The 14,580-nt window shown below is 41.1% G+C and overlaps 1 protein-coding gene across 1 annotated transcript in view; it reads right to left on the bottom strand.

Moving 5' to 3' along the window:
* snx7 (sorting nexin 7) overlaps positions 1-14,580 on the bottom strand; it is a 49,242-nt gene that overhangs the window by 26,450 nt on the left and 8,212 nt on the right. Inside the window, exon 2 of the mRNA XM_055641482.1 lies at positions 4,656-4,835. Coding sequence (XP_055497457.1) covers positions 4,656-4,835 — 180 coding nt within the window. The remainder of the gene's footprint in view (positions 1-4,655; positions 4,836-14,580) is intronic.

Genomic DNA, 14,580 nt, shown 5'->3' with positions numbered 1-14,580 from the left:
AAATAATTAACAATTGTTAAAATAATTAATTTTACACTCAAGTTTCTCACAATAATGACAACTGTTCACATTTTAATTATTTTACAAAATCACATCTCTTCAGTAAAAGATAGTTAGCACAATACATCTAGAGCTTACTAATTCTAGTGTGAATATGTTCAATATTCATTGAAATATAGAGGACCATTTCAACCATCAGGTTTACATCAGAGAAAGCCCATTCACCTAATTTTTCATTATGCAATTTCCCTACATTCCCAACTTTCCTCCAGATTCTATTTCTCATCTACACAAGATGGGGCAATTAACCTACAAAACCACAGGGTTTTAGGATATGGGAGAAAATAGGAGCAGCTGGGTAAAACCATAGAGCCACAGGGAACATGTGCAAATTCCATGCAGAGAGCACCGACGATTAGGATTGAGACTGGGTAGCAGAAGACGAGTTAGCAGCTCCACTTGCTGCATCACTGTTCTATTCAATACCCCCATTTCATGCTGTTAAGATAGATAATAAAACGGGCAGCTGAAAGTATACCGAACAGAGCTTACCTTTAATTTCCTGAACAGCAGATAGATACCACAAATAAAACATTAATGGGAAGTGTAATGTTAACCAAACACAAGAAATTAAATCGACGGTAGCCGTGTCAGAAATTCATTCCCTCACCTCACAATTATTTTATTCAAGATATTATTTCCTCATAAATCAGATATGGTTTTGTAAATTGGCTTTAAAAGTGCTGCAACTTCACACATGTACTAACTAAGGAAATTTATGAGCTATATTTGAGAAGATCCTTTTGGTAAAATAAGGTACAGGTGCACAACCTTTTATCCGAAATTCCAGAAACTGAAAAGCTCTGAAAATCGGACATTTTCGGTCCTGGAAAAAAGGGAGGGTGTATATTGCCTGGGAGAGTAGGAATCCCTAGACCTAGTACAGTGAGTATCCACCGAGGGTCGCCCCGGAGCGGTTCCGCGGTCACCTCTCCGGCTGACCCTCGGTGGACGCTCACTGAAATAGGTCTAGGGATTCACAAAAACGCTGGAGAAACTCTGCGGGTGCAGCAGCGTCTATGGAGAGAAGGAAATAGGTAACGCTTCGGGCCGAAACCCTTCCTCAGGCTGCCCATCAGTCCCCCCTATCAGTCTGAGGAAGGGTGTCGGCAAAGGGAGGGGGGGAGAAGGGAAAAGGATCTGCTGGACATGGTGTGTGTGTGTGTGTGTGTGTGTGTGTGTGTGTGTGTGTGTGTGTGTGTGTGTGTGTGTGTGTGTGTGTGTGTGTGAGTGTTGTTTGGCGCGTGCTTGAAGGGAGCGGAGAGAAGGAAGGGAGAGGGAGGGAGGGAGGGAGGGAGGGGAGGGAGGGAGGGAGGGGGTAAGGGAAGGGAGGGAGGGAAGGAGGAGGGGAAGGGAAGGAGGGAGGGAGGAAGGGAAGGGGGGGAGGGAGGGAGGGAGGGAAGGGGAGGAGGGAGGGAGGGAGGGGAGGGAGGGAGGGAGGGAAGGGAGGGAGGGAAGGGAGGGAGGGGAGGGAGGGGAGGGAAGGGAGGGAGAGGCCCAGCGGCGGGAACGGATGCCTGGGTCCGGGCGTGAGCTGAGTCCGAGGTTTGTAAACGTTGCTGCAACCCCCGTCCCGGCCCTCCGTGTATTGTTCACCGCGTCTTCCTGGAGGGGGGAGGGCCGGAGCCGGAGCTGTGTGCGTGAAGCACGGCGACTAGAGGGACGGGAGAGCTGCCCCGGGAGCGTGAAGGCACCTCCCCCTTCTCCATTCCCCTTTCTTCCCCCTCTACCTCTCTACTCTCTCTTGGCCCGCAGCGATCTGCCGGACATGCTGTGTGTGTGTGTTTGTTTTGGCGGAGTCTGAGGGGAGAAACGCCGGCACTAAGAGGAGCGAACGTGCGGACAGAACGGACAAAAGCAACGATCATAGGTCGGAATAGGTGACCAAAGATCTTTGTAGGTGACATTTCGGGTCGAGACCCCTCTTCTGACTGACTCAGGGGAAAGAGGAGCAAGAGCTATGGACGGTACCAAGGACAAGTGAATGGAAGATATGCCGATATCTCCCGTTTCCCTTGACTATCAGTCTGAAGAAGGGTCTCGACCCGAAATGTCTACCAACGCCGCTCTATGAACGGTGCTTTCATTCGTCTGTCCACGCTTTCGCTCGCTCTTGGTGCCGGCGCTTCTCCCCTCATGGCAACTATTGAAAATGTCGACTCGAAATATCACCTATTTCCTCCTATTATCACGTATTCCTCATCAGAGATGCAGCCTGATCCGCTGATTTACTCCAGCCTTTTGTGTCTGTCTTCGGTTTAATCAGTATCTGCAGTATGTGCCGTTTAAAAAGTACAAGGCATGTGCCGTTTAAAAAGGAAGTGATAAAAAACATTTAAAACATTTAACAACACCTAAACTGTTCCCCCGCAACGTTGCGAGAGGCACAACTGAAGTCGGGTCGGGGTTACTGAAATGACGGAGGTTACGCTCCGGTGCGGACTACGCGTCAGTTCATTGTATTTCGCAGGAGTGGACTATCTTGCGCGCTATAAGATCTTTGCTCCAATTGATTTGATTACTCTAGTGCGGGGCCCAATTGGGAGAAATAGGTCCTATCGGCTAAAGGCCGGCCCTGACTGGGTAACTGCCGGGATCGAGGCGCAAACTCGCGACCTTGCGGCCACGAGCCGAGCACTCTACCACTGAGCCACATGTTAAAATCTACGCTAAAAACCTTCCGTTCGAAAAAAAAACCGAAAAATCACGAAATCCGAGAAGTGTCTGGTCCCAAGGCTTTCGGATAAAAGGTTGTGCACCTGTAATGTATTTAAAATTCTTCCCAAATTCAGTATAAAATTTGAACAGTGAAAAACAAACACGTTATAATTCAACTGCCCAGTGACCACAAAAAACTACTAATCTGTTAAGTAATTATCGCTGTTCCCAGAGATACTGCCCGATCTGCTAAATACTTCTAGCAGTTTTGCTTTTGTTTCAGATTTCCAACACCTGCATTGTTTTATTTTCCATCTATTTAGTTTTGGCGTGCTACTCATCAAGCTGTTTCCACAACCAATGATCTGGTAAATCACCACATTTCTAATCTCTTCATGCCCCGAGAACATTAAGCGTTGATTATGCCATTAAAATCCAGTTACACCTCATGTAACAAGCATAACATTTTCTGGGATTTTGTTTTAGAAACAGTGAATTTGTTTGTAAATACCTCATGTTCTCCTCAGTTCACTGATTTCTACAAATCTTAATAAAGGTGATGGCAGCAGCACACCCTGCATAGATGCAGGAAACCGAACAGCAACTGAATTTCTCCATTTACCTACGTGATGGTCTACACTACAAGTTGCTGTCAGATTTCCTCCATTATAAAGACAATAGCCATACAATTATTCTGCAGGTTTCTTATAATTCAGTAAAGAATATATAACATTAATTGTTGCATATGTAAAATAAGCTTTCTAAATCGTTAATCATGCTGAAATCAGAGAGGAAAGGGAACATTTCTGTTGCATAATTTTCACTCGGACTTAATTTGAATAAATTTAGTTACTATTGTTTTGAATCTTTTCATCGTTAAGTGATTTGATTAATTTAAAATGCAAATTGATTAAAAGGGTATAAAGTAGAATTGTTATCCAAATTAATGTAAATAACGATCAAATAAACACTTCCAAGATATTCCACTTCACCCGAAGCAACATCTGGAATAGAATTTTCAATTAGACAATGCATAAAAGTAATGAAATTGCATCATATTGCAAACAAAGTTTAATTAAACCATTTCTAATATAAAGATAAACTTAGATACCTTATAGTGTTTAGTTGACTATTATTACTCGAGTACAAAAAGTCAGTCCATGTACATTGTACAGAAGCGTCAGTTTTGTTACATTAAGTTACATTTTTAAGTTTTCACAAATTTTAATGTTTTATATTAAATACCACTCATTTTAATTTCAAATGTGTGTTTACAAACCACTGCTATGATATGAAATGAAATCCTATAGTTTAGTTAGTACAGGCTATTTTTTCCGTAAGCTAAATTCATCTTATGAGATCATGTGGCCTAATTTTAGTACATCTTAACATAGTGGAGAGCCACGAAATCTAAACAGAATTGCTCAATATTTTAAAGCTATTTTTAAGCAGACATTTGATCAGTTTAATGTAAAGAATAATAACCTATAGATTTTAATCATTCAGTGCTCTTAACTGGCCTGTTATACTGGTGAATAGCATTCAAACGTAGCACCTTAAGGACTAACTTAGGTGATAACAAAAGCATGAGAGAGATTTTGGGTGTAGCAGTGTTAAAAGCTGGACTACTAACATTTCTTGTAAAAATTGCCCAACAAAAAAAAATTGTAAAAAATTGAAATCTGCTAAAAAGCATCCATATTTGGTTTCAGTTAATTATAGAAACCATCATGGAACGTAGAAACATGAATGAACTGAGCCATGGAACTGCTGTTTTGTCATTTATTATCAGTTCTCACCTGTCATTCACCACATTGCTCACTAGGAACTTACTTGCAAATTCATTACTTTGGAACAAGATGCAAGCATAATTAAGTTGTCAGCTTACTGAATTCAATACAAGAACCACAAACCTGAGTAATTAGTTTATCTTTTACCTTTGTCAATATTCTGTAAGTGAAATAGGTTTCCATTGCAGTGGCATGCTGTTGTGGATCATCTACTGCGACAAAAAGATCTTTGTCTGGTTCATCGTCCAAAGTGTGTTGATTAGTCATGGAGGAAGGTGAAGTCGGCATGGTGATACTGTTGGAACTGGTATCAGCGAAAGTACCATTCTGTTGAAAGACAAATCACGATAGTCACTTACCCTTCCCATTATACTTCGTAATACTTATCTTTTACTCAACATGACACCATATATTGGAAGCTGTTGTACACAAACTCCGTAGTGTTTTACTACAACCACGACTACATTTCAAAAATACTTCACCAACCACAAAGTGCTTTGAGTTACTTTAGAAAAAATACAAAAATAATTATAAATACAAAATCTTCACAGAGTAGTTCCAAAAACCTTTCCTCTTTCCCCATCAAAGAAGAAACAAGAGTGTATTGCCACTTTTGTCACTAACAAGTTTAAAACAAATGTAATTTGGGAATATACAGCAGTAATTGGAGTACATGAGTGCAGACTAAATAAAAGCTATGACATGGGAACATCCTATTCAAGTATATAAAACCAGTTTAAATCAGGTCTGCAGACCATGGAAATAGGTTTTAACAGAATAAGTCAATCAAAAGATTTAAAATAATAAATTTTCTTACACTGCGTTTTGTGGATTATAAAGTTTTCAGATTCCTGATTTGTTAAATTACCTTTTTTATTCTTGCCTTCTTTACTCATAAATTATAACTAATGCTCTATAGGTCTGTTCTGATAGGTTTACCTTTGCAACTGAATAAAACGTATACATATCAATTTCAAATATTATAACCTCCATTTACATCATTAGACATTTCCGAAAATCATCTCATTTAATTTTTGGATGTACGCACATCAGTATAGTTGAGAATAAAATAGCAGCTAAGGTTAAAGAAAGTCCATGTACAAGGAAATTCAACAACTTAGTTATCTGAAAGGTATCTAAAACTTTGAAGTTTCAAAGAGTCCCAAGTTCTTATTCCATCCAGTGTGTATTTATATATTTTCACACCCGACAGTCTTAGCAGCAGGGAATTTGAGCCAAAACAGTTACACTCTCCAAAAGGGGCAACACAAGAAGCCAAAATGGTGCCTGAAATATGCTGCCAGGGGTGGTGGTGGCAGCAGATACGATAGTGGCGTTACAGAGGCTTTTAACTTGAATATACAGGGAATGTAGTGATATTGATCATGTGTATGTGCAAGAGATTAGTTTGGCATCATGTTCTCCACATACACCGTGAGCTGAAAGGCCTGTGTCTGTTCTACTAATTTGCAAACTTTCAAAACCAATGATAAATTGGAAATTCATAAAGTAATGAGAAAACAAAAATCATTATAACTGGCTCTGAACAATCTGCTTAAAGTGTATTTTTCAAGGTTTAATATTTTAACTTGCATCTGGCAAGTTTCATTGCAAATAGTAGATCAACATTAGAAAATCCTTATTTGAAAATCCATTGAAAATCCATCAAACATTTCATTCCAATAAATAATTTAACAAAACATAGACAATAGATGCAGGAGTAGGCCATTCGAGCCAGCGCCAGCATTCAAAGTGATCATGGCTGATCATCCACAATCAGTACCCCATTCCTGCCTTCTTCCCATTACCCCTTTAAGAGCCCTATCTAGTTCTCTCTTGAAAGTATCCAGAGAACTGGCCTCCACCATCCTCTGAGGCAGAGAATTCCACATGGGAGAACAGAGTCTATCCCTCAGCCACAGTCAGAGTTTTGCAGCAAGGAAATAGGTCCTTCAGCTCAGTATGTCCATACCAACCATCAAGTACCTGTCTATACTATTTCCATTTACCTGCACTCGACCAGCAGCCTTGACAATTCAACCACACATCCAGAGGTTTCCTAAATATTGAGAAAATACCTGAGATAGTTTGCATGTCAGTAAACCTGACAAGGGAAAAAATAAAATGAGCTAGTCTTTGTCCCATGTTCTAAGGTAAAATAGTACACATAGGCTGTGGGCTGAGGGGCTTTTTCATTCAAGTTCGTGACCCAACATGGAACTGCCTGAATTTCTAACATATTGTGTAAAAATATTATATAAATCATGCCTGAAACTCGGCAAGACCAAAACCTGCATATTATTTGAAATACGAGGAAAACTTCCAATTTTCCGAGAGTAATTGTCCAACCAATGCACGTTTGACATTGAGGTCGGACGCAAATTGACCAGTCCCAAAGCGGCTCCAGACATTGGCAGCTCTGGAAGGGGTGGGGCGAGTTAGGGTTAGGCATTTTCCTGTCAGTGGAAGATGCCTTGGCCTTCCCCCAGCCTGCAGTGCCCCAGTCCCACTATGGCCGGGACCCCCACTCTGCACACTGGCAATCAGTGGGGTTCAGTAAACAGGGGAACCCACAGGAACTGCCCTCACCCATTAATTAGGCTGGTTCAGGAGCCAGACCTCTGCAGCAGTCTCATTCAAAATACACACTCACAAACATATTCATAACATTATTTTTATATAATGAAATTATACATAAATATATATGATGACAGTCATATTCACAAGAAATATATATATATATGATTACCCCCCCTATAGGTCTGAAGAAGGGTTACGGCCCGAAATCCTTCGCTTCATAGATGCTACTGCACCCGCTGAGAGGTGTGTGCGTGTGTGGTTTAAATAGACTGCAGCACAGAATTAGGCTCCCCATGGTGTAATATGGGCATTAGACACTAGATGGTGCTTACTTTTTCGATCTAATTTTCCAACTAGTTTAATTAATTAATGTGCAACTTTTGGCACTGAAGAGTTATGACTTCCTTCTCAATTATATTTTATCTAAATCTGTACAAAATTTAATGTAGTTTCGAGACATGGGTCACAAAAGTTGATTTCTAGACACATCTTTGATGTTCGGCCCACAGCCTAATAGACTGAGGGGGGAATTTGCAATTGGAATTGCAACCATTCTCTGTTTAAAAAGATTCTTTCTCAGATACCCTTTACAGACGCCTTACCTTAAACCCAAGTCCTCCGCTCTTAGACAACTGTCATGAGGGAAAAGTCTTACTATCCTGCCTGTATTCTTCTAATAATTTTGTACTTCTGTATCAGGACACCCACCAAGGAAAACAAACCCAGCCTAATCTCTCTGCATATAATTGAAACATTTCATTACAGATAGCATCCCAAGAGGACTAATTATGTACTGGTATAAAACATTTTCTGGATGTTCACTCAGTCTCGTCCTTTCAAACTAAGGCAATTACAGTGAATAATGGGGAGGTTGAAATCCCCACTATTATTATAACCCTATAGGTTTTAAACCCCTGTGAGTTATCTGCACCTCTATTCCCTGTTGACCGTGGAGATGCCATCAGCAAAACGACCACCCTTACTTCTAAACTCTATCCATATGGTTGGAAGAGTCTCGACCCGAAACACCACCCATTGCTTCTCTCCAGAGATGCTGCCTGTCTCGCTGAGTTACTCCAGCTTTTTGTGCCTATCCACATGGCCTCATTTGAAGAGCCTTCAAAGATATCCTACCTCATTATGGTTGTGTTGGCATCCTTGATCAATAATATAATGCCCACCCCTTTTTTAAAAACACCCCCAATATTATACTTGAAAATTTTATATCCCGAAACAGTGAGGTGCCAGTCCTGGGCGAAATACTTAGTCACAGAGTCACAGATTAATATTGTGTGGAAACAGGCCCTTCGGCCAAACTCGCCCACACCAGCCAGTTGGGCATTATGGGCATTATGAACCCTGGATATTCACAATATCTATACTTTCCAGTTTAGAGAAGTAGTGACTATCAGCTTTGCTGCAATTATCAAAGACATTACTCAAAGCAAAGGGTAAATTATACCCCAAATAAAATCGGAATTCTTATGAAACCCCCCTCAATCTATGTACTATTTTACCTCAGAACATGTGGCACGAGACTAGCTAATTTTATGTTTTCTCCAGTCAGATTTTCTGACATGCAAATCATCTCACATTCGTGCCAAAGATCGTTAATCAAATTCTGTCCAATACTGTTGCCGAGCTCTTGTGACAGCTATCATCCAATAATGGGATTGAATCTTTGCAAATTAAGCATGTAATCCTGATGCAAATCACAAGGTCAAATGAAAGATTTGAGTAATCTGTTCTTGAGGTTTACGAATAAGTCATTCATATATCAGAGAATTTGGCTCGGTAGACCAAGCACAGAAATCCAGTTGAAGCTATAATGTGTTCCACTCAATTTCTTGGCAAGCTCATTAGCTTAAGCTTCAAAATCGAGATTTTCTGAGCTATGATTAATCACAGGCATGTACTAAATCAATATTAGTATTACTTTTTTACTCCCATACACTTTCCTGTCCAGGGTCTTATTTCGCCCAAAGACCTTCAAAAGGTTCTCTTTTTCAGAATTCCAAAAATACTCGATTCATAAGTTCCAAGGTCAATGTGACAATTTTCAACATGCAATTCTTTTGCATCTGTCAACCGATTCTCAATGCTTGCTAGCATATTAGCCCTATTTCAAAGCATTCCAAACTAGTTCCCCAACCTCTTGTGCAAGATTTAATTGCAAGCCAAATAAAAATCCAAACATACCATACCCTCACCTACTTTTCTACCTACATCGTTAAATCAGCCTAATTAGTGAAACTGTTCACTTTTCATAAATCCACTAAATTGTGATAACGTATACATTAATTTAGATTCCTTTCTTTCCAAAAAACAATATTTCAATACCACCCCCGACTCCTTCCATGAAGCCAATTTTGTATCCAGTTTGCTACCACACCCTTGATCCCTTGTGATCTCATTTTCCAGAGCAGCCTCCCATTCGGAACCTCATGAAAAGCCTTGCTAAAGTCAAGGCAAAGAATTTCTACTACCCTGCCTTCACACTCCTCTTGGTCACCCTTTCAAAATAAATTTCACAAACTGACAAAAGAGAACTTCTTATGCGCAAAAACAGGTTGGCTATCCCAATTTATTTTCAAAAGGGTGGGTGGCGCAACTCGCGTCGCAGTGGCCTCTGCAGTCCGTCTGTCTGTTTTTTTTTCTTTTTTTTGTGTCTCGTTTGTATGTAGTTTTTTTTTTTTTTTTTTTTTAACTGGGTATGTGTGTGGGGGGGCGGGGGTGGGGGGTGGGGAAACTTTTTTAAATCTTTCCCCTGCACGGAGAACCTGACCTTTTCTCTGTCGGGTCTCCGTTGTCGTTGGGGCCGAGCACCGTAGAGCAGCCTCCAACCGGAACAACCTGGGGCTCCAGTCGCTGAGCTGCGGACTACTCACCATCGCGGAGCTGGCCGAGTTCGGAGCGGGAGGAGCGGTGGTGGAGTGCTGCTGCGACCCGACCCAGAAGATTCGGAGGTTCCAACCGCCGGCCCGGTGGACGGTGACACCGGGAGCCCGCGGGTCCCTGCTGGGAGACCGCTTTTCGGGGCATCCGCAACGGCGACTTCTCCCGTCCGAGTTGCGGGTTTGAGGATGACCTGGAGTGGGGCCTTACATCGCCTGGTGCGGCTTTAAATGGCCGCGAGACTTGTTAGCGTACACCGGGGCTCCAACACCAAGACCCGGAGCAGGGCCTTGCATCACCCGGCGCGGCTTTATAATTGCCGCGGGACTTATTTACCATCGCCCGCCGGGGGCTTTGACATCGGGGGGAGAACGAGGAGTGCAGGAGAGAGATAAGACTTTGCCTTCCATCACAGTGAGGAGGAGATTCACTGTGATGGACGTTCGTGTAAATTGTGTTGTGTCTTGGTTCTTCTTCTTGTTTGTATGACTGCAGAAACCAAATTTCGTTTGAGCCTCTGGGTTCAAATGACAACAAATAAATTGTATTGTATTGTATTGTATTGTAAAAGAGATAATTTGTTATTGCCGATTCTATCATCTTTAATCTGCTGGAGGAACTCAGCAAATTAAGCAACATTGCCGTTCCAGATTGATCCTGCCTGACATAATCTCTGCTGGCATTTGATTCAGCTGTCCTGCCAGACCTCACTTTTAAGGATAATTTACTCACCAGCTACTTGACTATCAAACATCCGCAATCCACCAACATCGTTTTTGAAACATGGCATCAGACTTGGCATCTAATGCAAGTGTTGAGTCTCTCCATTTAATCCCACTCAACATCACACCATCGCCTCTGCCTCAGCTACTTAAAATTCAGAGTGTACTCAACGCACCACTGTGCTGCAGGAAGCCAACTTTCAACACCCAAGCATTATTAGTGATTCACCTGACTAATTAACTGGCAACCAAGCCATAACACGTTCCAACTCCACCCCACTTGTTTACCAAATCAAATAGTCGAAAGTCACATGTTTTTTACTCTGCAGCTTTAAAAGGTAAATTAATTTCTCGCTTTGTGGCAACTACAAAACATTAATTTGCAATAGCAATTTCTCACAACTAAAACTTAGTTGAGTAAACAGTTAAAAATCACTGTTCACAGCTTCCTAGGTTATTGGATAGGAAAAGATATTCAGGATGAATATCCACCATTTAGAACAGGACCTTAGCAAGAGATAGGCTTTCACAAAGGCTGCATTGAGAAAGGTGGAAGCTGCAGAGTTTAAGGGGAAATTCTAAAGCAAGACCTAGAACACGAACCAATGTGTGCAAATCAGAGTCTAATTCAAACAAGACTTGAGGAAAAGCAGAATGTTTAGTCGGCTAAAAAGAGTTGAAACGGTAAAGGGACATAATGACATTTAAAGACCAATTGAAAAAATGTGGCTTTAATATTTCAAAAAGGTTTCAGAGAATTAAAATTAAATAATGATGGCAGAAAAGCAAAATAGTTGAAGACTTCCCAGTCTTAATCTACAATAACAGATAACTGAAATATTTTATTTGTCCTTCTAAAGCACATCTGGATTACATGCTTAATATACAAAGACTCAATCTCAGTATTGAGAGATAACTGTCACAGCGGAGTAGCTGTAGAATTGGATGGAATAGTTTAAAAATCATTAGCAAATGAAAATGATCTCCATGTCAGAGAACTTGGCTGGGCAAAATATGTTTAAATGAAACGGGATTATAAATACAACATGTCAGGGAATTGAAATCTTTAAACGGAATGAATTAATGGGGTTAAATAATTTGTTCTGCATTTGCTTTCCATTTTGTAAACCAGGCTTTAATTCCCCCACTAACAAAGATGCGCATTGTGGCTGAAAATTTGTGCTAGAACCTAATTTGGAACACTGGCACAATGGCCAGCAGAATTCCTTAATGAGCAATGATGTTTTTAAGAACCATGGGCTCTGGTTCCCTGCAGAGACAAAAGAGCACAAATAAAACACTACTTTCTCTGAGTGAAAGGCATGTAAATTTCAATTGAAAGCAGGGAAAATTTCATGAACAAGAAAGCAGATACCAAGAAAGTACATCAAGAATTAGCTTCTTTGAAACATGATCTGAGTCCGTGGAAAACCAGGAACAGAAGAATATTGTTCCCATAGAGAAGGCAAGATAGCACAAGCTTTCTAAATTTGTAGACAACTGGTGCTATACATTATTATGCACTATCTTTCTTCATTCTAAAATAAACTGGGAACTGGAAATGGGAGTGAAAATAAAGTATAAAAGGATCTTCTGATCTATCCCCTCATGTGGTCCTTTATTTCCTCTCCCGAGATCAGTCTCACTTGAAGATCCCATGACTAAGCCCAATTTCTTGTGCTGAAATAAATTGGTTGCACAAAAATAGCTTGCTACCTTACAATCCAAATGGCATGAACATTGAATGCTCGCATTCATGTAATACCATTCCACCTTTTACCATGTCCCACACCGCAGTGTGCACAAATTTCTACAAACATGTTCTATCCTCCTCCCTTGTATTCTTGTATTGTATTGTATTCAAATTTTATTGTCGTTGCCTCACTTTGAGACAACGAAATGAATTTCCCGTACAGGCAGTATCGTTAAAAAAAAATCACAAGAAAAATAATAAAAATAAATAATAAATAAATAATAAAACATATTAAAAATAAAATTGAAATTGAATTAAAAATTTAACAAAAGCACAAACACAGAAAGTCCACAACACAACATAACATAAATGGCACCCAGGTGAGGAAGGCACCATAGTCCAGCCAGCCTCCCCTCCGTGTCCATCCGTGGTCGGGGCCTTCCGAGCACCCGCAGTCGCCGCCCCGGGTGGCCCGATGTTCAGGCCCTCACGCCGGGCTGGTGGAACGCTGACGCCGAACCCCGACCATGAGCATCCTCCTCCTCAGTGGCCCGGACCTTCTGATCAGCCGCCTCCCGCTGCCGGAGTCTGCAGCTCCTGAGTCCACAGGCCGAGCTGGGCAGAGTCGCAGGACCCCGCGTTGTTAGTCAGCGCCGCCCGCGTTGGGAGCTCTGCAAACCGCAGCTCCATGATGCTGGTGCAGCAGGTCCAGCACTCCGGGCTCCAGACGGCGACCCCCGGTAAGGCATCGCCAGCCCCGCGATGTTCCAGCGCTGTCCCGCCGCTGCTGGAGCTCCGGTCGATCCCGGCAGGAAAGGCCGCGCCAATCCAGGTAGGTAGGCCGCTGTGGGGGGGGGGGGGGAGGACGCGACTCGAATAATAGTCGCGTCCTCACCAGGAAGCGGCTGAAGTACGGTATCCCCCGCACCGTGCCCTCTTCCCCCACATAAAAACACAAAAAAAGACACTTTTAACATAACTAAATAAACAAAAAAACAAAAAGATACCGGGCTGTACCAGCGCCCTCCTGTCACCTTTCTCCTTTCCCCATCTTCCCAAATTCACCCTGCATTTCCCTTTTATCCCCCTTCCCACCCATTGCCTCAAAAAGGCTACCAGCATCATCAAGGATCCACACCATCCTGGTCACTCACTCATCTCCCCGCTGCCTTCAGGTAGAAGGAGCCTGAAATCTGCAACATCCAGGTTCAGGAATAGCATATTAAACTCAACTCAAACAAAACTCTGATCATTAATAGCCCATTGCACGTTATATATATATATATATATATATATATATATATATATATATATATATATATATATATATATATATATATATATATATATATATATATATATATATATATATATATATATATATATATATATATACATATACATACATATATATATTATATATACACACACACACACATATATATATATATATATATATATGTATATGTATACACACACATATATATATACACATATACACACACACATATATATACACACATACATATACACACACACATATATATATATATATATATATATATATGTGTGTATATATACACACACACACACACATATATATATATATATATATATATATAAGTGTGTGTGTGTATATATATATATATGTGTGTGAGTATATATGTGTGGGTATATATATATATATATAAAATATGTATACATACATATACACATATACATTGGTATATGGTCACACGGATCTGTTCTGTTCGGTTTTGTTTTTATTTATTCATGCCTACTATATTCCGTTGTGTTGAAGCAAAGCAAGAATTTCATTGTCCGATCTGAGACACATGACAATAAACTCTTGAATCTTGACATCTATCCCTCCCTCCTTATCTGGCACCTATGTCTGCTTTTCACCTACAGCCTACTCCACCCACTCAAACCCACTTCAGTTGTATCCACCTCTCACTTGCCAAGCTTTGTACCACTCCCATCCCTCTTTTCCAGGTTTCTCCCTACAAATCCAATCAATCTGAAGAAGTGTCCTGATCAGAAATATCCTTTGTCCATTCCCTTCACAGATGCTGCCTGACCTGCTGAGTTCCTCTGCACTGTGTTTTGCTCAGGATTCAACCATCTGCACTTTCTGGTGTCGACAATAAAATACCTCTCAGCTTGCCAGACATTGGAAAAT

The sequence above is a fragment of the Leucoraja erinacea genome, chromosome 10 (assembly GCF_028641065.1).
Source record: "Leucoraja erinacea ecotype New England chromosome 10, Leri_hhj_1, whole genome shotgun sequence".
NCBI lineage: Eukaryota > Metazoa > Chordata > Chondrichthyes > Rajiformes > Rajidae > Leucoraja > Leucoraja erinaceus.
The sequence above is the reverse complement of the archived record's forward strand: the minus strand, read 5'-3'. Positions and strand labels throughout refer to the sequence as shown.